Here is a 27221-nt window from a genome sequence, read left to right as displayed (position 1 = left end):
AAAAAGGTGTGATACCACAGATATTCTTGAGAAGTTGTCAAATGTGTTGTACATCAGTATAAACTGAGTGTTTATGGGGCCAATACCACTTTCAATCCTCACATCCTGACCTCAAAGAAGTGGCAAATGAAATAGCTCTATTAAAACAAGGACAACTCTGCAAAGTAACAGTCATTGATAATTGAATGTCTCTACCCTTAGGAAACACAGTTGACTTTTCAGACTGTTAGACAGTACACACTCTCACACACAAATACACACACTATCACATCTTATTTAACCAAGAAAGACTCATTTGTCGTATGGATTTCAAACAGATCCCACTCAGACCTCTGACCCACCAGTGGAGGGTCCTGACTGTCAGTCTCTTAGCTCTGGGGATGGAAGGCCAGCCAGGTGTGATGGCTCTCAGACTGCCTTGTCATGCTGTTATCGGTTGTTATTTGGACTCTGAACAAAGTTGACGGAGTAGGATCCAGTGCCCGAATCCTGGTTCACCTGGAAGTTTGAGGTGGACAGACCAAAAGGCCGTAGGAACATATTGCCCAAGTCCTTCAGCTTGCCTATGGACAAACAGACAGGGAAAGGCTAAATACATGAAGGCTAAATTATGACAAAAATTGTGATGAAAACAATTAAATGACCAATAACACATGAAAACATTTCCATTTAGGTCAGTATTGTCTACTGACAATTGCAAATGAGAGAATACTACAATATACACTTATCTCCGTCCTACTACACAGCCTTAGTACATTAGTACTGAGCAGTTTTTCCCAGCACAGCTCCAAGGCTCTTACTGTAGTAAGAGCCTTGGAGCTGGAGGGCCTGGGATCGGGAGAGACACTTAAGTGTTTTAGTACTATATCTCTTGACACAATGATGAAAATAATCATGGCCTCTAAACCTTCAAGCTGCATACTGGATCCTATTCCTACTAAACTGCTGAAGGAGCTGCTTCCTGTGCTTGGCCCTCCTATGTTGAACATAATAAACAGCTCTCTATCCACCGGATGTGTACCAAACTCACTAAAAGTGGCAGTGATAAAGCCTCTCTTGAAAAAGCCAAACCTTGACCCGGAAAATATAAAAAACTATCGGCCTATATCGAATCTTCCATTCCTCTCAAAAATTTTAGAAAAAGCTGTTGCGCAGCAACTCACTGCCTTTCTGAAGACAAACAATGTATACGAAATGCTTCAGTCTGGTTTTAGACCCCATCATAGCACTGAGACTGCACTTGTGAAGGTGGTAAATGACCTTTTAATGGCGTCAGACCGAGGCTCTGCATCTGTCCTCGTGCTACTAGACCTTAGTGCTGCCTTTGACACCATCGATCACCACATTCTTTTGGAGAGACTGGAAACCCAAATTGGTCTACACGGACAAGTTCTGGCCTGGTTTAGATCCTACCTGTCGGAAAGATATCAGTTTGTCTCTGTGAATGGTCTGTCCTCCGACAAATCAACTGTACATTTCGGTGTTCCTCAAGGTTCCGTTTTAGGACCACTATTGTTTTCACTATATATTTTACCTCTTGGGGATGTTATTCGAAAACATAATGTTAACTTTCACTGCTATGCGGATGACACACAGCTGTACATTTCAATGAAGCATGGTGAAGCCCCAAAATTGCCCTCGCTAGAAGCCTGTGTTTCAGACATAAGGAAGTGGATGGCTGAAAACTTTTTACTTTTAAACTCTGACAAAACAGAGATGCTTGTTCTAGGTCCCAAGAAACAAAGAGATCTTCTGTTAAATCTGACAATTCATCTTGATGGTTGTAAAGTCGTCTCAAATAAAACTGTGAAGGACCTAGGCGTTACTCTTGACCCTGATCTCTCTTTTGACGAACATATCAAGACTGTTTCAAGGACAGCTTTTTTCCATCTACGTAACATTGCAAAAATCAGAAATTTTCTGTCCAAAAATGATGCAGAAAAATTAATCCATGCATTTGTTACTTCTAGGTTAGACTACTGCAATGCTCTATTTTCCGGCTACCCGGATAAAGCACTAAATAAACTTCAGTTAGTGCTAAATACGGCTGCTAGAATCCTGACTAGAACCAAGAAATTTGATCATATTACTCCAGTGCTAGCTTCCCTACACTGGCTTCCTGTTAAGGCAAGGGCTGATTTCAAGGTTTTACTGTTAACCTATAAAGCGTTACATGGGCTTGCTCCTACCTATCTTTCCGAGTTGGTCCTGCCGTACATACCAATACGTACGCTACGGTCACAAGACGCAGGCCTCCTAATTGTCCCTAGAATTTCTAAGCAAACAGCGGGAGGCAGGGCTTTCTCCTATAGATCTCCATTTTTATGGAACAGTCTGCCTACCCATGTGAGAGACGCAGACTCGGTCTCAACCTTTAAGTCTTTACTGAAGACTTATCTCTTCAGTAGGTCATATGATTGAGTGTAGTCTGGCCCAGGAGTGTGAAGGTGAACGGAAAGGCTGGAGCAACGAACAGCCCTTGCTGTCTCTGCCGGGCCGGTTCCCCTCTCCACTGGGGTTCTCTGCCTCTAACCCTGTTGCAGGGGCTGAGTCACTGGCTTGCTGGTGCTCTTTCATGCCGTCCCTGGGGGGGGTGCGTCACTTGAGTGGGTTGAGTTACTGACGTGATCTTCCTGTCTGGGTTGGCGCCCCCCCCCCCTTGGTTTGTGCTGTGGTGGAGACCTCTGTGGGCTATACTCGGCCTTGTCTCAGGATTGTAAGTTGGTGGTTGGGGATATCCCTCTAGTGGTGCGGGGGCTGTGCTTTGGCGGAGTGGGTGGGGTTATATCCTTCCTGTTTGGCCCTGTCCGGGGGTTTCTTCGGATGGGGCCACAGTGTCTCCGGACCGCTCCTGTCTCAGCCTCCAGTATTTATGCTGCAGTAGTTTATGTGTCGGGGGGCTGGGGTTAGTTGGTTATACCTGGAGTACTTCTCCTGTCTTATCCAGTGTCCTGTGTGAATTTAAGTATGCTCTCTCTAATTCTCTCGTTCTCTCTTTCTCTCTGAGAACCTGAGCCCTAGGACCATACGTCAGGACTACCGGGCATGATGACACCTTGCTGTCCCCAGTCCGCCTGGCCTTGCTGCTATTCCAGTTTCAACTGTTCTGCCTGCGGCTACGAAACCCCTACCTGTCCCAGACCTGCTGTTTTCAACTCTAAATGATCGGCTATGAAAAGCCAACTGAGAGACCTGAGCCCTAGGACCATACGTCGGGACTACCGGCCGTGGTGACTCCTTGCTGTCCCCAGTCCGCCTGGCCTTGCTGCTATTCCAGTTTAAACTGTTCTGCCTGCGGTTATGGAACCCCTACCTGTCCCAGACCTGCTGTTTTAAACTCTAATGATCGGCTATGAAAAGCCAACTGAGATTTATTCCTGATTATTATTTGACCATGCTTGTCACTTATGAACATTTTTGAACATCTTGGCATGGTTCTGTTATAATCTCCACCCGGCACAGCCAGAAGAGGACTGGCCACCCCTCATAGCCTGGTTCCTCTCTAGGTTTCTTCCTAGGTTTTGCCTTTCTAGGGAGTTTTTCCTAGCCACCGTGCTTCTACACCTGCATTACTAGCTGTTTGGGGTTTTAGGCTGGGTTTCTGTACAGCACTTCGAGATATTAGCTGATGTAAGAAGGGCTATATAAAATAAAATTGATTGATTGATAGTAAAATCAATTGGAAATGTTGGTTAAACAGCCTCTCTCCTGCTTTGTGGTCAATTTCAATTCCAAGCATTCAATCTGTTTCACACTTCCAGCCTAGTGAGTAACAGCTGGATCCACACGACCTTATAGGTGACCACGATGGAACAGAACCACCCTAACACTGAACTGGTATGTTGGGGCTACCCTCACCTGCTAACAATTTGATTGAACATATCACAGTGCACCATTCAGTGTTTCTTGCTGATCAGTGAATGCACTTTAGTCTCTAGCCTTTTGAAATGTTTCCCTGGGGGTGCAATCTACGCAAAGCAAGAGAAAAGCAGTAGATGAAAAATACAAAAAAAGGTCTCATACCCATCATCTCTTCCTTCAGCTTCTCATTTCGCTCGTGGATCTGTTGTGGAAGCCTCTGTATGGAGGAGAGGGAAAGAGACAGTCAGTCAAGGTGAATGACTAGCCATGTGGCTGGTTACCACTATTCTGTGGCCCATCGTTTCACACACAGAACAGTGCACAGCAGATTTAATTTAGCTTCCTCTGATCTCACAACAACCTTTATTTGTTTGGAATGGAACTTCAAGGATATGGTGCTACTACTTTACCCCGTGGTTGTCTTGACAACATCACTGTGGTGGGACTATTGCATTACACTTGTCCTTAACCCCTGGACTAGAGCTAGTAACCTCAGACGTTGTAGTGGCAGGGAGGTAAACAGGTTTTCCCCACCAATCCATCACAGTAATTTCTCATTATCCACCTCAGGTCAGAAGGACCCCTTTACTCTGCTTTGTAATTACTGGCATATTATATCTAGGGTGCTGGTCTATACAGCATGCCTCCAAGGACATACAGCGCCTTCATAAAGTATTCACACTTTTCCACATTTTGTTGTGTTACAGTCTGATTTTAAAATGGATTAAATTGAGATTTCTTGTCACTGGCCTACAGTGCATTGAGAAAGTATTCAGACCCCTTGACTTTTTCCACATTTTGTTACGTTACAGCCTTATTCTAAAATGGATGCAATAGTTTTTTCCTCCTCATCAATCTACACACAATACCCCATAACAACAAAGCAAAAACAGGTTTTTAAATAAATAACTGAAATATCACATTTACATAAGTATTCAGACCCTTTACTCAGTATTTTGTTGAAGCACCTTTGGCCGCGATTACAGCCTTGAGTCTTGGGTATGACGCTACAAGCTTGGCACACCTGTATTTGGGGAGTTTCTCCCATTCTTCTCTGCAGATCCTCTCAAGCTCTGTCAAGTTGGATGTGGAGTGTCGCTGAACAGCTATTTTCAGGTCTCTCCAGAGATATTCGATCAGGTTCAAGTCCGGGCTCTGGCTGGGCCACTCAAGGACATTCAGAGACTTGTCTCAAAGCCATTCCTGCGTTGTCTTGGCTGTGTGCTTAGGGTCGATGTCCTGTTGGAAGGAGAACCCATCGACCCAGTCTGAGGACCTGAGAACGCTGGAGCAGGTTTTCATCAAGGATCTCTCTGTACTTTGTTCCGTTCATCTTTCCCTTGATCCTGACTAGTCTCCCAGTCCCTGCCGCTGAAAAACATCCCCACAGCATGATGCTGCCACCACCATAGGGATGGTACCAGGTTTCCCCCAAACATGACGCTTGGCATTCAGACCAAAGAGTTCAATCTTGGTTTCATCAGACCAGAGAATCTTGTTTCTCATGGTCTGAGAGTCCTTTAGGTGCCTTTTGGCAAACTCCAAGCGGGCTGTCATGTGCCTTTTACTGAGGAGTGGCTTCCGTCTGGCCACTCTACCATAAAGGCCTGATTGGTGGAGTCCTGCAGAGATGGTTGTCCTTCTGGAAGATTATCCCATCTCCACAGAGGAACTCTGGAGATCTGTCAGAGTGACCATCGGTTTCTTGGTCACCTCCCTGACCAAGGCCCTTCTCCCCCGATTGCTCAGTTTAGCGGGCGGCCAGCTCTAGGAAGAGTCTTGGCGGTTTCAAACTTCTTCCATTTAAAAATGATGGAGGCCACAGAAATGTTTTGGTACCCTTCCCCAGATCTGTGCCGACACAATCCTGTCTCGGAGCTCTACGGACAATTCCTTCGACCTCATGGCTTGGTTTTTGCTCTGACATTCACTGTCAACTGTGGGACCTTATATAGACAGGTGTGTGCCTTTCCAAATCATGTCCAATCAATTGAATTTACCGCAGGTGGACTCCAATCAAGTTGTCAAAACATCTCAAGGATGATCAATGGAAACAGGATGCACCTGAGCTCAATTTCGAGTCTCATAGCAAAGGGTCTGAATACTTATGTAAATAAGGTATTTGTTTTAAATTTGTTACAAATTTGCTAACATTTCTAAAAACCTGTTTAGCTTTGTCATATGGGGTATTGTGTGTAGATTGATGAGGAAAAACATTAATTTAATCAATTTTAGAATAAGGCTGTAACGTAATAAAATGTGGAAAAAGTCAAGGGGTCTGAATACTTTCCGAATGCACTGTACACACAATACCCCATAATGTCAAAGTGGAATTATCTATTTCAAATTTTCTACAAATGAATTAATAATGAAAAGCTGAAATGTCTCGAGTCAATAAGTATTCAACCCCTTTGTTATGGCAAGCATAAATAAGTTCAGGAGTAAAAATGTGCTTAACAAGTCACATAATAAATTGCATGGACTCACTCTGTGTGCAATAATAGTGTTTAACCTCTTTTCGCTTAAAATGACATACACAAATCTCAGGACCTGAAGCAAGAATATACATATTCTTGATACCATTTGAAAGGAAACACTTTGAAGTTTGTGGAAATATGAAATTAACGTAGGAGAATATAACCTTAGGATGATAAATCAGAGCAAGATTACTGAATGTCAGTATATTATTTACCTTCAGAGGTGAATGTATCAAACCAGTTGCGGTGATACGTTTTTGTTGTTGTTGTGCACTCTCCTCAAACAATAGCATGGTATTTTTTTCACTGTAATAGCTACTGTAAATTGGACAGTGCAGTTAGATGAACAAGACTTTAAGCTTTCTGCCCATATAAGACATGTCTATGTCCCGGAAAGTTTGCTGTTATTTACAGTCATACTAATCACATTAGTGCACGTTAGCTCAACCGTCCCGTATATGGGACACCAATCCCGTAGAGGTTAACAAGATTTTTGAATGACTACCTCATCTCTGTACCCCACACATACAATTATCTATAAGGTCCCTCAGTCGAGCAGTGAATTTCAAACACAGATTCAACCACAAATACCAGGGAGGTTTTCCAATGCCTTGCAAAGAAGGGCACCTAATGGTAGATTTAAAAAAAGAACCAAAAAAAGAAGCATACATTGAATATCCCTTTGAGCATGGTGAAGTTATTAATTACACTTTGGATGGTGTATCAATACACCCAAAGATACAGGCGTCCTTCCTAACTCAGTTGCCGGAGAGGAAGGAACCGCTCAGGGATTTCACCATGAGGCCAATGGTGACTTTAAAACAGTCACCGAATTTAATGGCTGTGATGGGAGATAACTGAGGGTGGATCAACAACATTGTAGTTACTTCACAATACTAACCTAATTGACAGAGTTAAAAGGAACCCTGCAGAATACACATATTCCAAAACATGTATCCTGTTTGCAACAAGACACTAAATAATATAATAATATGCCATTTAGCAGACGCTTTTATCCAAAGCGACTTACGTATGGGTGGTCCCGGGGATCGAACCCACTACCCTGGCGTTACAAGCGCCATGCTCTACCAATTGAGCTACAGAGGACCACACCACTAAAGTAATATTGCAAAAAATGTGGCAAAGCAATTTAACTTTTTGTCCTGAATACAAAAAATCTACGGAATGGAGCTAAACAGAGGCTAAATCCTAGAGGAAAATCTGGTTCAGTCTGCTTTCCACCAGACATTGGGAGATGAATTCACATTTCAGCAGGACAATAGCCTAAAACACAAGGCCAAATCTACACTGGAGTTGCTTACCATGAAGACAGTAAATGTTCCTGAGTGGTAGTTACAGTTTTTATTTAAATCTACTTGAAAATCTATGGCAAGACCTGAAAATGGCTGTCTAGCAATGATCAACAACCAATTTGACAGAGCTTGAAGAATTTTGAAAAGAATAATGGGCAAATGTTGCACAATCCAGGTGTGGAAAGCTTATAGACTTACCCAGAAAGACTCACAGCTGTAATCGCTGCCAAAGGTGCTTCTACAAAGTATTCTCAGGGGTGTGAATACTTATGTAAATGATATATTTCTGTATTTCATTTTCAATAAATTTGAAAATGTTAAGAAAATGTCTAAAAACAATTCACTGTCATTATGGGGTATTGTGTGTAGATTGGCAGATAAAAAAATATATTTAATCAATTTTTAATTCATGCTGTAACAAAACAACATGTGGAATAAGTCAAGGCTCTGTAACTGAAGGCTCTGTAACTGCTCTCATCTCGCATTATCCATTCTAGACCAAACAAAGGAAATGTGGAGCTGTTGGGAGGAATGGAGTTGATTCTCTGGTACGTGTATGTGTTGGGGCCGGGGGAGATAGACTTGACAGAGTATTTTGAGACCATTTAGTGTCTGCCGGTGTATTTTCATATGAAAGGAAGCAAAGCCTAAGTAACTGCACTATACTCCTTCCTCTCCGCATTTTATCAGTCTTCTCCTTGCCTCGATCTACTCTTCTATTTCAGGCCAGGCCAAGATGGGCCGACCGCGTTCCAAATGGCACCTAATTCCCTATAACGTGCACTATATTGTGCCCTACTTTGTAGAGCTGGGCGATATGGTCAAAAATGCATATTGCGATAAATTGCCTGAATTCATGCGAAAACGATAAATAGACCGATACGTTTACAACATTAACGTCGTGCACCACAGTTCTTTTTATTATTATATTTGAAACTACTACTACTAGTTTGATGGTTGTAGCCAACAATTCTCCCATTAACAACTACCCATATTAGCAAACGTACAGTGGGGGAAAAAAGTATTTAGTCAGCCACCAATTGTGCAAGTTCTCCCACTTAAAAAGATGAGAGAGGCCTGTAATTTTCATCATAGGTACACGTCAACTATGACAGACAAATAGATAATTTATTTTCCAGAAAAACAAATTGTAGGATTTTTTATGAATTTATTTGCAAATTATGGTGGAAAATAAGTATTTGGTCACCTACAAACAAGCAAGATTTCTGGCTCTCACAGACCTGTAACTTCTTCTTTAAGAGGCTCCTCTGTCCTCCACTCGTTACCTGTATTAATGGCACCTGTTTGAACTTGTTATCAGTATAAAAGACACCTGTCCACAGCCTCAAACAGTCACACTCCAAACTCCACTATGTCCAAGACCAAAGAGCTGTCAAAGGACACCAGAAACAAAATTGTAGACCTGCACCAGGCTGGGAAGACTGAATCTGCAATAGGTAAGCAGCTTGGTTTGAAGAAATCAACTGTGGGAGCAATTATTAGGAAATGGAAGACATACAAGACCACTGATAATCTCCCTCGATCTGGGGCTCCACGCTAGATCTCACCCCGTGGGATCAAAATGATCACAAGAACGGTGAGCAAAAATCCCAGAACCACACGGGGGGACCTAGTGAATGACCTGCAGAGAGCTGGGACCAAAGTAACAAAGCCTACCATCAGTAACAAACTACGCCGCCAGGGACTCAAATCCTGCAGTGCCAGACGTGTCCCCCTGCTTAAGCCAGTACATGTCCAGGCCCGTCTGAAGTTTGCTAGAGATCATTTGGATGATCCAGAAGAGGATTGGGAGAATGTCATATGGTCAGATGAAACCAAAATAGAACATTTTGGTAAAAACTCAACTTGTCGTGTTTGGAGGACAAAGAATGCTGAGTTGCATCCAAAGAACACCATACCTACTGTGAAGCATGGGGGTGGAAACATCATGCTTTGGGGCTGTTTTTCTGCAAAGGGACCAGGACGACTGATCCGTGTAAAGGAAAGAATGAATGGGGCCATGTATCGTGAGATTTTGAGTGAAAATCTCCTTCCATCAGCAAGGACATTGAAGATGAAACGTGGCTGGGTCTTTCAGCATGACAATGATCCCAAACACACCGCCCGGGCAACGAAGGAGTGGCTTTGTAAGAAGCATTTCAAGGTCCTGGAGTGGCCTAGCCAGTCTCCAGATCTCAACCCCATAGAAAATCTTTGGAGGGAGTTGAAAGTCCGTGTTGCCCAGCGACAGCCCCAAAACATCACTGCTCTAGAGGAGATCTGCATGGAGGAATGGGCCAAAATACCAGCAACAGTGTGTGAAAACCTTGTGAAGACTTACAGAAAACGTTTGACCTGTGTCATTGCCAACAAAGGGTATATAACAAAGTGTTGAGAAACTTTTGTTATTGACCAAATACTTATTTTCCACCATAATTTGCAAATAAATTCATTAAAAATCCTACAATGTGATTTTCTGGATTTTTTTCCCTCATTTTGTCTTTCATAGTTGACGTGTACCTATGATGAAAATTACAGCCCTCTCTCATCTTTTTAAGTGGGAGAACTTGCACAATTGGTGGCTGACTAAATACTTTTTTCTCCCACTGTATTTCATTTCAAAAATGCAAATTTCTCTAGTATAGGCTATTTATCGTAATGAACGATATCAGCAAAATGCCTGCGATTAGTAGTCCCCGCTCTACTACTTAGTGCACTATATATGTAATAAGGGTGCCATTTGGGATGCAAGTGCTGTGAGCTTGTGTTGTGTAAGCCGCCCCCTCATGGCTACATTGGTAAGAGCTGCTGCTTGGCTCCTGTTGTTATGCATGGCCTCATTCAGAACAAATAAGAACCCTTGACACAGATACAGCCAACTCCAACTACAGCACAGACAGCCTCATTGAATGGAAAGATGAGAAACACTTCTTTGTCCAAGCCATTTCAGTTTGCCTCACATCAATATTGCATGTTAAACAGTAATGCATGTTTTATTTGATTAACTTGAACCCTAGCTATTGAACGAGCAAGATCAATGAAATTGTCGGATAACTGGGCCTCATATCAAAATCTGGATTATTATGGTTCTTGTTTTTTCATCCAAGGCAACCCTAACAACATTCATTCAATGTTGGTAAGCAAGAAGAAAATGCAAAAACCAACCCTGCTACTATACTCTCCAATTGTTAAAAGTGAACTATGTGCATCTACTGAATAGTGACTGTTAAATGCAAGCTTTTTCTGTTCTGCTAAATCTTATCTTTGAGTTAAATGTCAGTTTTTGCCACTAACCATGCAGGCCTCTCTGGCTGCTGGCAGGTTTGGGTCTTTCTCCAGAGCAGCCTTGTAGTCTTCCAAAGCCTCATCCAGCTTGTCTGTTTTCTCATAGAGCTCTGCCCTCCGCAGGATCGCCCGCATGTAGTTTGGGTTCAACTCTATGGCTGGAGGTGAAGAAACAAGAAAACAATTGTTCAGAGTGCTAGTTATGTAGCAATGGGTATGAATATTCAAAATGTCATTCACCCAAATCTGCACCCGGTGTTGGTGATTTTGATAATAGCAACTGCAATTTACCGGATACACCTGGTTTGGGTGAACAGAAAATATGTAGAAACATGGGGTGTTCTGGAGTAGGCAGTGTGTTCACTAGAATACACTGGGAAAGTAGGACATCAGGTCCCAGACAGTTCAATCATCTGGCATGGTGGAATTACAATACATACAGATTTAACAGTCTCACCTTTTGTGCAGTCAGCGATGGCTTTCTCATTCTTATCCTATTGGGGGAGGGGGAAGGTTTTATTCAAACTCAGTCTGCATTTTGTTGTATATTTGTTTGGGTGGAAAAGTTATGAGATGATATCATCAACTCCAAATGACCTGTTGATGTCTTGACACATAGGACTAGAATGAATCAGGCAAGAGCATAGTTCCAATTCAAACCTGTAGTTACAGTAGAGTACCACTAGGTGTCACAAGAGCTCTGTGTCTCCACAATCTCTAAACTGTGCACCTGACTTTGCAATAGTAGAAGAGAATTGACTTGATACAATTGTGTCATAAAAGGTAGACCTTATGTTATAATTTATATAGGCAGCCGTCTGAGAATATATTTTGACAAAACAAACTGAAATGTAGGAAACCTCAGGAGGGTTATAACAATCAACTAGATAAACTCAAGATAGGTCCTCAGAATTCCCCACTTGGTTAAGTTTATTGTTACAACCACTCTTACCAGGTGCAGGCGGGCAGCAGCACGGTTAGAGAAGAGAATAGCCCTCTCCTTGCTGTAACACACAGGGCACACTCCCAAAGCTGCCGTGTAAGACTCCTCTGCCTCAGTGTGCTCTAGGAAGATAAAGGGTCAGTCAATTCCTATTTGACAGGTTTCCTCCAACAGCCATCCTACAGCAGTTTAGCCTACAGCAGCCTACCTCCACTCTTGAACTGACTGTTCCCCTTGTCCTTTAGTGTCATACTCCCCTCTCTGCGGCTCTATGGCACAAAGGAAACAAACAAACACAAAAGACGGGGAGCTTTTGTAATGTCAACCTACGAACCACCAAATTATGGTTGAAAGTTGAAAAAAAAAAGCATCTTGCATTTTGGTGAGTTATTATTATTATAACAGAAACATGTTGTAGGAAACGAATGTTTAGACTAGGATAACATTCACCTCCTTTTCTTCCTCTGTCAGGTATTTCTCCACTTCTCTCAGATACTCCTCATCAAACTCAGGAGCTGTGTTCTCTTCTCCTTTCAGTTCAGTATCAGAATCTCCCCCTTCAACTGCCACACTCTTGTCCTCTTCAGTGCACTCATCCCAACTCTCTTTCTCCTCCTCATCCATCCCTTCACCTCTCTCCCCCTCTTCATCTCCCAATATTGTAGTTCTCACCCCTGACAACTCAGCTTCTTCTCCTAACTCTGCATTGATGTGTTCTTTGTTCAATCTGACTCTCTCTTTCCTGTCTCCCTCTGCTCCCTGGCATAATGGTGGGTCTTCTGAACAGTCAGTCTTCCTTTCCTTGTCTGCTCCATCCAGAGACTCCTCACAGTCAAAAAAGGCATCGTCCTCCTGCTCAGTACCCCTGTGGGCTGCTGTGCTTTGGCTGTCTGGACATTCATGATGTTCGGATACTCTCATAGCCTTGGTCAGAGAGTTGGTCATCCTGTCAAGGAGCACCTCGGACTCCTTTTCTGCTGTGGAATCCATACAATTTTCTCCCTGTACAAAACTTCACATAAGAAGAAGGTGTTGTAGTCAGTTCTACATTCTGTCAATTTAACCTGCATCTCAGTTTAATCTCAGGATAGACTATGTCACAGTGCACTGAGATACCAGTGACCAGAGATAAGATCATTCACATAGCTAGCTGGATCTGTGGTCTCGAGCGCTCAATCTCAGCTAGCAGGGTGATTCTCATTACAACAGTTTTAAAATGTCTGTAGCAAATTGAGTTTCAAAACCATGATGCATCTGCAAAAATCAACTATCATTCTGAGGACTAAGATGTTAATTTTTTGGGAAAGTGTCTTATTTTAAATACACTGCTCAAAAAAATAAAGGGAACACTTAAACAACACAATGTAACTCCAAGTCAATCACACTTCTGTGAAATCAAACTGTCCACTTAGGAAGCAACACTGATTGACAATAAATTTCACATGCTGTTGTGCAAATGGAATAGACAACAGGTGGAAATTATAGGCAATTAGCAAGACACCCCCAATAAAGGACTGTTTTGCAGGTGGTGACCACAGACCACTTCTCAGTTCCTATGCTTCCTGGCTGATGTTTTGGTCACCTTTGAATGCTGGTGGTGCTTTCACTCTAGTGGTAGCATGAGACGGAGTCTACAACCCACACAAGTGGCTCAGGTAGTGCAGCTCATCCAGGATGGCACATCAATGCGAGCTGTGGCAAGAAGGTTTGCTGTGTCTGTCAGCGTAGTGTCCAGAGCATGGAGGCGCTACCAGGAGACAGGCCAGTACATCAGGAGACGTGGAGGAGGCCGTAGGAGGGCAACAACCCAGCAGCAGGACTGCTACCTCCACCTTTGTGCAAGGAGGAGCAGGAGGAGCACTGCCAGAGCCCTGCAAAATGACCTCCAGCAGGCCACAAATGTGCATGTGTCTGCTCAAACGGTCAGAAACAGACTCCATGAGGGTGGTATGAGGGCCCGACGTCCACAGGTGGGGGTTGTGCTTACAGCCCAACACCGTGCAGGACGTTTGGCATTTGCCAGAGAACACCAAGATTGGCAAATTCACCACTGGCGCCCTGTGCTCTTCACAGATGAAAGCAGGTTCACACTGAGCACGTGACAGACGTGACAGAGTCTGGAGACGCCGTTGAGAATGTTCTGCTGCCTGCAACATCCTCCAGCATGACCGGTTTGGTGGTGGGTCAGTCATGGTGTGGGGTGGCATTTCTTTGGGGGGCCGCACAGCCCTCCATGTGCTCGCCAGAGGTAGCCTGACTGCCATTAGGTACCGAGATGAGATCCTCAGACCCCTTGTGAGACCATATGCTGGTGCGGTTGGCCCTGGGTTCCTCCTAATGCAAGACAATGCTAGACCTCATGTGGCTGGAGTGTGTCAGCAGTTCCTGCAAGAGGAAGGCATTGATGCTATGGACTGGCCCGCCCGTTCCCCAGACCTGAATCTAATTGAGCACATCTGGGACATCATGTCTCGCTCCATCCACCAACGCCACGTTGCACCACAGACTGTCCAGGAGTTGGTGGATGCTTTAGTCCAGGTCTGGGAGAAGATCCCTCAGGAGACCATCCGCCACCTCATCAGGAGCATGCCCAGGCGTTGTAGGGAGGTCATACAGGCACGTCGAGGCCACACACACTACTGAGCCTCATTTTGACTTGTTTTAAGGACATTACATCAAAGTTGGATCAGCCTGTAGTGTGGTTTTCCACTTTAAATTTTGAGGGTGACTCCAAATCCAGACCTCCATGGGTTGATACATTTGATTTCCATTGATAATTTTTGTGTGATTTTGTTGTCAGCACATTCAGATCTAGGATGTGTTATTTTAGTGTTCCCTTTATTTTTTTGAGCAGTGTACATTAACATTTAACAGATTTTTTTTTAATTGTCACCCCACAATCTCATTACCGAAATGAGTCCGGACTAAATTCTCGGGTCATTTTATGCAATTTTTTATTTAGAAAAACCTAACTTATTTGAATAAAACAAAATACAGAGTGTACAAAGCATTAGGAACACCTGCTCTTTCCATGACATAGCTTTCACCTGGTCAGTCTATGATCCCGTCAGTGTATATGAAGGTGTTGGATTGTAGCTTGAAATATGTTCAGAACCTAACAAAGGGGAGGAGACAGGTTAAAGAAAGACGTTTAAGCCTTGAGACAATTGAGACATGGATTGTGTATGTGTGCCATTCACAGGGTATAAAATATAAGTGCCTTTGAACGGGGTACGGTAGTAGGTGCCATGCACACCGGTTTGTGTCAAGAACTGCAACACTAATGGGTTTTTCACGCTCAACAGATTCCCATGTTTATCATGAATGGTCCACCACCCAAAGGACAGTCAGCCAACTTGACAAAACTGTTGGAAGCATTGGAGTCAACATGGGCCAGCATCATTGTGGAACGCCTGACACCTTTTAGAGTCCATGACCTGACAAATTGAGGCTGTTCTGAGGGCAAAAAGGGGTGCAACTCAATATTAGGAGTTGAGGCTATTATAGCAGCAAAGGGGGGACCAACTGCATATTAATGCCCATGATTTTGGAATGAGATGATCGACAAGCAGGTGTCCACATACTTTTGGTCATGTAGTGTATTTATTTTCAAGGACCATCAACTTGTAATAGTACCTATTATGCAATTGTTTCTAGTCGCCACCAGATGGCAGGATATTGCCACAACCTCAAAAAAACAACAACTACCTTACAAGTTGTTTCAAGACTTATTTACTACATACACTACATGACCAAAGATATGTGGATACCTGCTCCTGGAACATCTCATTCCAAAATCATGGGCATTAATATGGAGTTGGTCCCCCCTTTGCTGCTATAACAGTCTCCACTCTTCTGGGAAGGCTTTCCACTAGATGTTGGAACATTGCTGCGGGGACTTGCTTCCATTCAGCCACAAGAGCATTAGTGAGGTCGGGCACCGATGTTGGGCGATTAGACCTGGCTCGCAGACGGCGTTCCAATTTATCCCAAAGGTGTTCGATGGGGTTGAGGTCAGGGCTCTGTGAGGGCCAGTCAAGTTCTTCCACACCGATAATTTCTGTATGGACCTCGCTTTGTTCACGGGGGCATTGTCATGCTGAAATAGGAAAGGGCCTTCCCCAAACTGTTGCTACAAAGTTGGAAGCACAGAATCGTCTAGAATGTCATTGTATGCTGTAGCTTTAAGACTTCCCTTCACTGGAACTAAGGGGCCTAGCCCGAACCTTGAAAAACAACCCCTGACCATTATTCCTCCTGCACCAAACTTTACAGTTGGCACTATGCATTGGGGCAGGGAGCGTTGCCTGGCATCCGCCAAACCCAGATTCGTCCATCGGACTGCCAGATGGTGAAGCGTGATTCATCACTCCAGAGAACGCGTTTCCACTGCTCCAGAGTCCAATGGCGGCGAGCTTTACACCACTCCAGCCAACACTTGACATTGCGCATGGTGATCGTAGGCTTGTGTGCGGCTGCTCGGCCATGGAAACCCATTTCATGAAGCTTCCGACGAACAGTTATTGTGCTGACGTTGCTTCCAGAGGCAGTTTGGAACTCGGTAGTGAGTGGTGCAACCGAGGACAGACGATTTTTAGGCGCTACGTGCTTCAGCACTCGGCGGTCCTGTTCTGTGAGCTTGTGTGGCCTACCACTTTGCGGCTGAGCCGTTGTTGCTCCTAGAAGTTTCCACTTCACAATAACAGCACTTACAGTTGACCAGGGCAGCTCTAGCAGGGTAGAAATTTGACAAACTGACTTGTTGGAAAGGTGGCATCCTATGACGGTGCCATGTTGAAAGTCACTGAGCTCTTCAGTAAGGCCATTCTACTGCCAATGTTTGTCTATGGGGATTGCATGGCTGTGTGCTCGATTTTATACATCTGTTAGCAACGGGTGTGGCTGAAATAGCCGAATCCACTAATTTGAAGGGGTGTCCACATATATATATATATAGTGTATATGAGTGGTAAATCAGTACTGATGATGTTGTAATTTGAGTAGTGATGAGCAGAGTTTTAGGACATACTGGTGAACACACATTTCCCATTCACATTCCTACACAATTTTTGAATGTAGAAAATGCTCTGTTATTCAATTAAATAAAAATGTTTCTCCATGAAGTAATCCAACAATGTGTACTCCGCCATCTTGTCTTTTTAAAATCTTCCCATTGATTGAGAGGCAAGTGTCATCATGACATGCGGCACTTTGGGGTGGACACCTACCTGTCTCAATCAATAAGAGAACATTTGAAATAGACAAGATGGCGGCGTACACATTATTGGATTACTTCATGGAGAAACATTTTTATTTAATTGAATAACAGAGCATTTTCTACATTCAAACAAACCCCCTGCAACTACACAGTGAAGTTTAGAAGACGCGCTTGTCTTCCAAGTCAGGAATTTAGGAAGTATCGCCAAGTAAAGGTTGGTCGAACATTCTCTGTGCTATGCTTTACACTACCTACTGTGTAAAGCCTGTATGGAAGCATTCATATACAGTGCCTTCAGGAAGTATTCACACCCCTTGACTTTTTCCACATTTTGTTGTGTTACAGCCTGAATTTTAAATTGATTGCATTTAGAATTTTTTTTGTCACTGGCCTCACACAATACACCATAATGTCAATGTGGATTTATGTTTTTCAAAATGTTTTACAAATTAATTAAAAATGAAAAGCTGAACTGTATTGAGTCAATAAGCATTCAACTTCTTTGTTATGGCAAGCCTAAATACGTTCAGGAGTAAAAATGTGCTTAACAAGTCACATAATATGTTACATGCACTCACTGTGTGCAATAATAGTGTTTAATATGATTTTTGAATGACTACCACATCTATGTACCCTCAGTCGAGCAGTGAATTTCAAACACAGATTCAACCACAAAGCACCTATTGGTAGATGGGTCAAAATAATAATAAGTAGACATTGAATATCCCTTTGAGCATGGTGAAGTTATTAATTACACTTTTGATGTTGTATCAATACACCCAGTCACTACAAAGATAAAGGCGTCCTTCCTAACTCAGTTGCTGGAGTTAGTTATTTTCAAGCATAGTGGTGGCTGCATCATGTTATGGGTACGCTTGTAATCATTAAGGACTGGGGAGTTTTTTAGGATAAAAATTTATAAATAAATAAAAGGAATGGAGCTAAGCACAGGCAAAATCCTAGAGGAAAACCTGGTTCAGTCTGCTTTCCAACAGACACTGGGAGATTAATTCACCTTTCAGCAGTACAATAACCTAAAACACAAGGCCAAATCTACACTGGAGTTGCTTACCAAGAAGACGGTGAATGTTCCTGAGTGGCCGAGTTACAGTTGTGACTTAAATTTACTTGAGAATCTATGGCAAGACCTGAAAATGGTTGTCTAGCAATGATCAACAACCAATTTGACAAAGCTTGAAGAATTTTGAAAAGAATAATGGGCAAATGTTGCACAATCCAGGTGTGTAAAGCTCTTAGACTTTGCCAGAAAGACAAACATCTGTAATCACTGCCAAATGTGATTCTACAAAGTATTGACTCAGGGGTGTGAATACTTACATTACATTACATTTACGTCATTTAGCAGACGCTCTTATCCAGAGCGACTTACAAATAGACGTCTGCTAAATAACTAAAATGTAAAAGTGATATTTCTGTATTTCATTTTCAGTAAATTTCTAAAAACATTACTTTGTCATTATGGGGTATTGTGTGTAGATGGGTGAGAAACGAATGTAATTAATTTTGAATTCTGTCTGTAACACAACAAATGTGGAATAAGTCAAGGGGCACTGTATCCCTGCCGTTTAAGCCTCTTGTTGTCAGCGCGCTCTCTAACACGAATGTAAAGGCATGGACACTCTTTAACTTCTAGCTACAAAACTGTTAACATAATATTAGTATTATGTTTGCTTATCTGGCAGCAAAAAACATTTTTACTTCAGCGATAAAGCTAACGTTAGCTTGCTAGCTAGTCACCTAAGTAATGCTAGCTAGCATAATGCTAGCTAACAGTTACAGACCCAAATTATACACATTGTGACATATGAATTATGTATTCTATATATATTTCAATACTTGAAGCTAAATTACTTCTACCCCAACGTAAACATATATTCAAAAAATTGTTCGGTAAGGAGTATAATATTGCATATTTACGATTTAGTACATTCCTACCTCTACTCACGATGACGTTTCCTCTGTAAACAGCGCTTCCGCTTGCTTATCCAATCACATAAGGGTTACGACCCCGAGGAACTCTGGGAGATGTAGTCATTAAGGAAACACTTGGCTTTTTTTTATTTTTTTTTATTTAACCTTTATTTAACCAGGTAAGCCAGTTGGGACAAGTTCTCATTTACAACTGCGACCTGGCCAAGATAAAGCAAAGCAGTGCGATAAAAAACAACAACACAGAGTTACATATGGGGTAAACAAAACATAAAGTCAAAAATACAACAGAAAATATATATATATACAGTGTGTGCAAATGTAGCAAGTTATGGAGGTAAGGCAATAAATAGGCCACAGTTTAGTATTAACACTGGAATGATAGATGTGCAAGAGATGATGTGCAAATGAATGTTTCACATAAATACTGTCTATGTTTTATCACATAATTATTATTTGGTTTCACCCTGAGGATAACCATTAAAAACCTACTAATCAGTGAATTAATCTCTCTAAATTCTGGGGAGAGAAAACGTTTTTGTAATGTTTCCCTAATGTTTGAGTGTCCAGTTTTCCGTTAGTTAGGGGAACATTCTATCTATGTTAGCAAGAATGTTCTAATATTTTGGTGTTATAGTTAGGTGAACATTCCCTTAATGTCAAGCAGAACTTATCTAGAACATGGTTGCAATGTTCATAGAATATTCTACATTAATGTTCTAGACGTGTTATATGGGACATTGCAAGAGCATTCATGTGTCCAGTTTTCTGAGGGTTAGGAGAATATTCCCTCAACGTCCCACCAAACATACACACACAGTGTGTTTAAGATAGTGTTTTCAACTTACATATTTGACACAGATGATTACATTGTGCATGTTCATTTAAATCAAATCAAATCAAATTTTATTTGCCACATGCGCCGAATACAACAGGTGTAGACCTTACAGTGAAATGCTTACTTACAAGCCCTTAACCAACAATGCAGATAAGTAAAAAATGAAAGCAAATCATTTATACAGTAATTGTTATTCAACATGTCCTCACCTGGGCTTTGAACTCACAAACCTCTTGGTTCATAATACTCAGATCTTCTTGCTACGCCACCATGGCTGTGTCAGTTAGCAGTTAATTTGACTATTCTCTCATCATTGATTTGATTTCCTTATTTCAACAATTTAAGGGATTTCTGTATAGTTGTCTAATGTTTTTGGGGCATATTAATCTGTTTTAATGATACTCCTGAATCACTATGATCAATACAAGTTTTTCTTGAGTGTACTTTTAACAGAGCTCAGATGTACTTCAAAGTGTATTCACCCTATTGCTTAGACATATCAAGTTGTTTCATATCTACAAAAGTGCCTTGTTCAGATGGGTTAGGGTTTCTTCTGGACAGGGCCTAACTATACTGGCCCAATGAGCACATATCCCTTATTGGGACAGTCATTGTTGCTGGTGGGAGTAACCCTACTCATTTTTGCCACGTTAGGAGAATATTCCATCAACGTCCCACCAAACATTCACAGAAAATGGTTGCCATATTCTCAGAATATAAGATATTAACCCCTTAATAGCCCCTATGTTTTGTGTATGTTTGGTGGGATGTTGATGGAATATTCTCCAAACCCACAGAAAACTCGACACATAAATGTTCTTGCAATGTTCCCATGAAACGTGTCTAGAACATTATTTTATATTCTGAGAACATGGTAACCACGTTCTGGGTAAGTTATATTTTACATTAAGGGAATGGACTCTTGGAAATATTCCTTGCACATCACGGAAACGTTCCTATGAAAACATTAGTTGTATCCCGTGCGGCTCAGTTGGTAGAGCATGGCACTTGCAATGCCAGGGTTGTGGGTTCAATTCCTGCGGGGACCAGTATGAAAATGTATATGTATGCTCTGGATAAGAACATCTGCTAAATGACTGAAATGTTAATGACCTAATGAGACTCTTAAAGGAAGATTCTCTAAAGCTGTGGGAATGTTTGCTGGGATCTGTGTGAAGATTAGCCCACATTCTGTTTATTGAAGGGCTCTGGAATCAATGAACGGGCTTGGTTGAACTGGTTGGTGACGGAGTGGAGAGAAGGTTATTTGACTGGATAAAACCCTGTCTCAGTCATTTCTCATTTGTGGAGCCCAGCTAGCTCTAAAACATTCATCATCAAGATCACTTTTTTCTATTTGCCAGAAAAAGTCAGAAATATGTATAAGAGATAGTATTTTTTTTACATAGTACTTGCTCTACAAATCCAAATTCTGGTATCTTGTGTACAAATTATAAAAGTAGTGGGGCCATTTTGGAAGGGAGAAAAGGGTATTATTGAGATCAAATGACATGGACAGATACATCTTCAAAATGTGCTTTATAGCTGAATGCTGACATTGAAAATGTCTCTCTCACATTCTCTGCTGAACATCTATTTTTATGATGTACACAGTATGCTGTTTCACTGAATGAATTAGGGACATATTTGCAAAGGAGTGTGTTCTTGACCCTGATGTTAAACATCCTGCATTGACCTCTGCTTCTATGATTTCATGCTGCCATGGAACAGACAGTGCTGAAGATCATTACTTGCATCATTCTATAACCACTTCAGGCTACCAAATTCCACAAGACCCAGACAAACATGTGTTGCCACACTTAATAAGGAGCTTATTTTCTGGTCCTGACCATTCTCACCTAGCGAATGCTGTTGGTCACCCACAATAAATATTGTTGATACTGGAATGTGTGATCTTATAAGAATCCATAAATATTTGTCCCATGCCCTTAAAAGGAGGGTGTTATAACTTTCATTACAATAATGAAACTGAGAAATGATGAGGAACAGCCAGGAACGTTCTTAAATCACATTTATTTAACCTCCGCACCCAAAACCATTTAAAAAATAACAATGTACTACAAATCCATTTCTTTACACAGATATCACCTCTGTGCTGTCTTACCTGTGTCTGCTGGACAGAATATACAGTGAATGGAAGGAGTAATGGAGTACTATATTGTACATTTCTAAAGGTCTGTTCTCCCTCACTTAGTCCAGCTGGTAATACACACCATAGTGGTATAAGAAATATTAAAAGTCATCATTTGTCTGAATTAAGATTGCTACATTTTAATATGACTACATATTTTCAAGAGGGCTAACAACTATTATCATTATCAGTAATGTTTCTGAATTAAAGCATTTTATTTGACAATATACTTAAATTTAGATCCATCTTAGAGCTTTAGAACTTGCAAGAAAGGAATTTCACTGTACTTGTGCACGTGACATTACAACTTGAAATCTGAACAGCCAGTCTTTGATTTTAATTTCATTTAATATATGTAATTTAAATCTTAAATCGGCATAGTTATGTTTTTACTACACTGTCCCTCTAAATTGTTTGAGATAAAAAGCAAATTCCCTCCTTAAATAAAACAACATTTTCTATCACATATATAGACATCTAAATGAATAAATACAATATCAATCCCAAGTTTAGCAGATGTGAGCAACAAACGCAGCAATACGGTACTGTAAATCAAGATACATCACACATACACAGTACCAGTCAAAAGTTTGGCACACCTACTCATTCAAGGGTTTTTCTTTATTTTGACTATTTTCATCATTGTAGAATAATAGTGAAGACATCAAAACTATGAAATAACACATATGGAAATATGTAGTAACCAAAAGTGTTAAACAAATCAAAATATATTTTATATTGGTGGACCAAACTCTTGATGACAGCTTTGCACACTCTTGGCATTCTCTCAACCAGCTTCATGAGGAATGCTTTTCCAACAGTCTTGAAGGACTTCCCACATATGCTGAGCACTTGTTGGCTGCTTTTCCTTCACTCTGCGTTCCAACTCATCCCAAACCATCTCAATTGAGTTGAGGTCGGATGATTGTGGAGGCCAGGTCATCTGATGCAAGGCTCCATCACTCTCCTTGGTCAAATAGCCCTTACACAGCATGGAGGTGTGTTTTTGGTCATTGTCCTGTTGAAAAACAAATTATAGTCCCACTAAGCGCAAACCAGATGGGATGGCGTATCGCTGCAGAATGCTGTGGTAGCCATACTGGTTAAGTGTGCCTTGAATTCTAAATAAATCACAGACAGTGTCACCAGCAAAGCACCCCCACACCATCACGCCTCCTCCTCCATGCTTCATGGTGGGAACCACACATGCGGAGATCATCCGTTCACCTACTCTGCGTCTCACAAAGACACAGCGGTTGGAACCAAAAATCACCAATTTGGACTCATCAGACCAAAGGACAGATTTCCACCGGTCTAATGTCCATTGCTCGTGTTTCTTGGACCACGCAAGTCTCTTCTTATTATTGGTGTCCTTTAGTAGTGGTTTCTTTGCAGCATTCAACCATTTATATGAAGGCCTGATTCACACAGTCTCCTCACGCAGTTACTTGAACTCTGTGAAGCATTTATTTGGACTGCAATCTGAGGTGCAGTTAACTTTAATGAACTTATCCTCTGCAGCAGAGGTAACTCTGGGTCTTCCTTTCCTGTGGCGGTCCTCATGAGAGCCAGTTTCATCATAGCCCCTGATGGTTTTTGCGACTGCACTTTTAGAAACTTTAAAAGTTCTTGAAATTTTCCGGATTGACTGACCTTCATATCTTAAAGTAATGATGGACTGTCATTTCTCTTTGCTTATTTGAGCTGTTCTTGCCATAATACGGACTTGGTTTTTTACCAAATAGGGCTATCTTCTGTATACCATCCCTACCTTGTCGCAACACAACTGATTGCCTGAAATGCATTAAGAAGGAAAGAAATTCCACAAATTAACTTTTAACAAGGCACACCTGTTAATTGAAATGCAGTCCAGGTGACTACCTCATGAAGCTGGTTGAGAGAATGCCAAGAGTTTGCAAAGCTATCATCAAGGCAAAGGGTGGCTGCTTCGAAGAATCTCAAATTTGTTTAACACTTTTTTGGTTACTACATGATTCCATATGTGTTATTTCATTGTTTTGATGTCTCCAGTATCATTCTACAATGTAGAAAATAGTAAAATAAAGAAAGACCCTTGAATGAGTAGGTGTGTCCAAAGTTTTGACTGGTACTGTATATACATGCCTCCATACAATAAGATTGCATTTTTAATATTACATTACACAGTGGCTGTTATGGAATATTACGTATACATTCTTAAATTGAGAGAACAAACACAAATGCACATGGGGATTGATGTCAATAATGAACCTGAATGATCTCAACACAATGCTTTCAACAGCCTTGACTGGGCAGCCAGCTAGCATACAGAAATGTTTCACTAAACATACAAATAGAACAAATACATTATGACAAGAAGAATATGTCTCACCCTCAAAGATATTAGAGACAATTGTATTTTATACACGCTGAGTGTACGAAACATTAGGAATACCTTCCTATTATTGAGTTGCACCCCCTTTTGCCCTCAGAACAGCCTCAATTTCTCAGGGCATGGACTCTACAAGGTGTCGAAAGCGTTCCACAGGGATGCTGGCCCATGTTGACTCCACTACTTCCCACAGTTGTGTCAAGTTGTCTGGATGTCCTTTGGGTGGTGGACCATTCTTGATACACATGTGAAAACCCAGCAGCGTTGCAGTTCTTGACACAAACCGGTATGCCTGGCACCTACTACCATACGCCGTTCAAAGGCACTTAAATATTTTGTCTTGCCCATTCACCCTTTGAATGGTACACATACACAATCCATGTCTCAATTGTCTCAAGGCTTAAAAATCATTCTTTAACTTGTCTCCTCCCCTTCATCTACACTGATTGAAGTGGATTTAACAAGTGACATCAATAAGGGATCATAGCTTTCACTTGGATTCACCTGGTCAGTCTATGTCATGGAAAGGTGTTCCTAATTTTTTGTACTCTACGCGTATGTTGTGATGCAGAGCAGTGCAACCAAAGTCAAAACGTGGGCAAAGTTGGTCCCTTTCAAGGGCCTAGTTACAGTTTTTATATCGCTTTGGTGCAATTTTCACAAGTATGTGGTACATTTTCACAACTCTTAGTACAAAACTAAAAACAGATAATAAAAAAGGCAGTTGTTTCAAAAGTCTAAGCACATTTTCAATTGACTAAGTGTTTCATCTAGAAAAACATGTTTCACATTGCAATACATGTTCATATAAAGTCATTACTTTTGATATGATTCTCTTCTCTTTTGTTAAGAGACATTTACTATTACTTAATCCGACTGCTTTTAATTGATGATCACTTAAATGTTTGGTAAACCTATAGATTTTACATGTAAATTGGTTTGTCTACTACAGATTTTGAGAACTACATAATGAAAATGTATGTTTGTAAAGTAGACACATAAAAGGTATGATATATATATATATATATACTCTAATGTACTACTTTTATGATTTTACTTCACAGTACACTTTTTGAAAATCTGATATTGACAAGATCAGAGATGTACTGTATGTAACAAATCAACATTTATTGGGGCTTTATTAAAATTGCATTGGCCAGTACAGTACTGTAATACCATAATATTTGCCATTTACGTAGCAGACACTTTTATCCAAAGTGAAAACAGTGCACACATTTTGGTATGTGACCCCAGTCGGAATCGAACCCACAACTCTAGTGTTGCTTGGTAGCAGCAAGTAGCCTGGCGGTTAAAAGAGTGTTGGGCCTGTAACCGAAAGGTAGCTGGTTCTAATCCCAGAGCCGGCAAAGTGAAAAAATCTGCCATTCTGCCCTTGAGCAAGGCAGTTAAACAACAACTGCTCGCTGATGTCAATTAAGGCAGCCCCCTGCACCTCTCTGATTCAGAGGGGTTGGGTTAAATGCGGAAGACACATTTCAGTTGAATGCATTCAGTTGTGCATCCCCTTTTCCTAGTCCCATGCTCTTATGAACTGAGCCATGTACAGGACAAATAAAACACACGATTACAATACAGTTGGAAGATGTATGATTGCTATCTCCATGAGGGTAACACCCTCCTTCAGGCTTGGATTCGCCATGCCAAAAGCTTTTTCCCCAGTTGCACGAACAATGAGGATATTTACTGTAAACCTGTGCCTGTTAAACATTGTTTCTTTCAATTCTTTAATTTAATTACATTGTGAAATATGTCTTCAATGGTCACACCTGTCACGATCGTTTAAAGATTGGTCGAACCAAGCCGCAGCGTGATAAGCGTACATGTTTATTATAACTGTGCAAACACGACAAAACAACAAACAAACGATACGTGAAGTCTTAAGGTTACACACAACAAACCTATACGGAACAAGATCCCACAACCCACTAGTGCCAACAGGCTACCTAAGTATGGTCCCCAATCAGAGACAACGAGCTACAGCTGCCTCTGATTGGGAACCACCCTGGCCAACATAGATCTAAACGATCTAGAAACTAAACATAGAAAACACAACATAGAAACTACACACCCTGGCTCAACATTTAAGAGTCCCCAGAGCCAGGGCGTGACAGTACCCCCCCCAAAGGTGCGGACTCCGACCGCGCAACCTAAACATAACAGGGTAGGGGCCGGGTGGGCATTCCGCCTCGGAGGCGGAACCGGCTCCGGGCGTGACCACCACCTATTATCCGCCTCCCTGTTGCGCCCCTGGTCTGGTCTGGACCTCGGCGCGCTGCTTCCCCTCTCCTTCCTCCCACAAAGTACCAAGCCCTGTCTGGACCCTGGTGTGGGAGACCCCGAACCTAGAGAGGGGCTGACGTCTGGGTCTGGACTGGAACCGCTGACTGGAGCTGGACCCGACGACGGTGGAGCGAACTGCTCTGACTCCGGCGTGGAGCCGCTGACCGGAGCTGGATCAGGCACCGGTGGAGCGGACTGCTCTAGCTCCGGAGTGGAGCAGCTGACCGATGCCGGACCAGGCACCAGTGGAACAGGCACGGGCCGTGCCGGACTGGACCCACGCACCACTGGCTTGATGCGAGGAGCAGGAACAGGCCGGACCAGGCTGGCGACGCGCACCACTGGTTTGGTGCGAGGGACAGGAACAGGCCGGACCGGTCTGGAGACGCACACCACTGTCTTGGTGCGAGGGACAGGAACAGGCCGGACCGGGCTGGAGACGTGCACCACTGGCTTGGTGCGGGGAGCAGGAACGGGCCGGGCCGGACTAGGAACACGCCCCACTGGCTTGG

General features: G+C 42.2%; 1 protein-coding gene across 2 annotated transcripts; it reads right to left on the bottom strand.

The window, feature by feature from the left end:
• Window positions 1-160: 160 nt before the first annotated feature.
• Window positions 161-19087, bottom strand: LOC311136089 (tetratricopeptide repeat protein 1-like). 2 transcript variants are annotated; one of them, XM_084170170.1, is made up of 9 exons: window positions 19054-19087; window positions 14927-14994; window positions 12330-12891; window positions 12088-12148; window positions 11889-12001; window positions 11394-11430; window positions 10946-11094; window positions 4024-4078; window positions 161-563 (listed from the first exon to the last, which is right to left on the bottom strand). In XM_084170170.1, the coding sequence occupies exons 3-9, from the start codon at window positions 12867-12869 to the stop codon at window positions 430-432; spliced, it is 1089 nt and encodes a 362-aa protein (XP_084026296.1). In that variant the 5' UTR covers window positions 12870-12891; window positions 14927-14994; window positions 19054-19087; the 3' UTR covers window positions 161-429. The 2 variants fall into 2 exon arrangements, with proteins under 2 accessions (XP_084026296.1, XP_084026297.1); XM_084170171.1 differs by lacking the exon at window positions 14927-14994.
• Window positions 19088-27221: the final 8134 nt, after the last annotated feature.

The sequence above is a fragment of the Coregonus lavaretus genome (assembly GCF_964263955.1).
Source record: "Coregonus lavaretus genome assembly, chromosome: 10".
Lineage (NCBI taxonomy): Eukaryota > Metazoa > Chordata > Actinopteri > Salmoniformes > Salmonidae > Coregonus > Coregonus lavaretus.
This window is presented reverse-complemented; position numbering and strand designations above follow the sequence as displayed.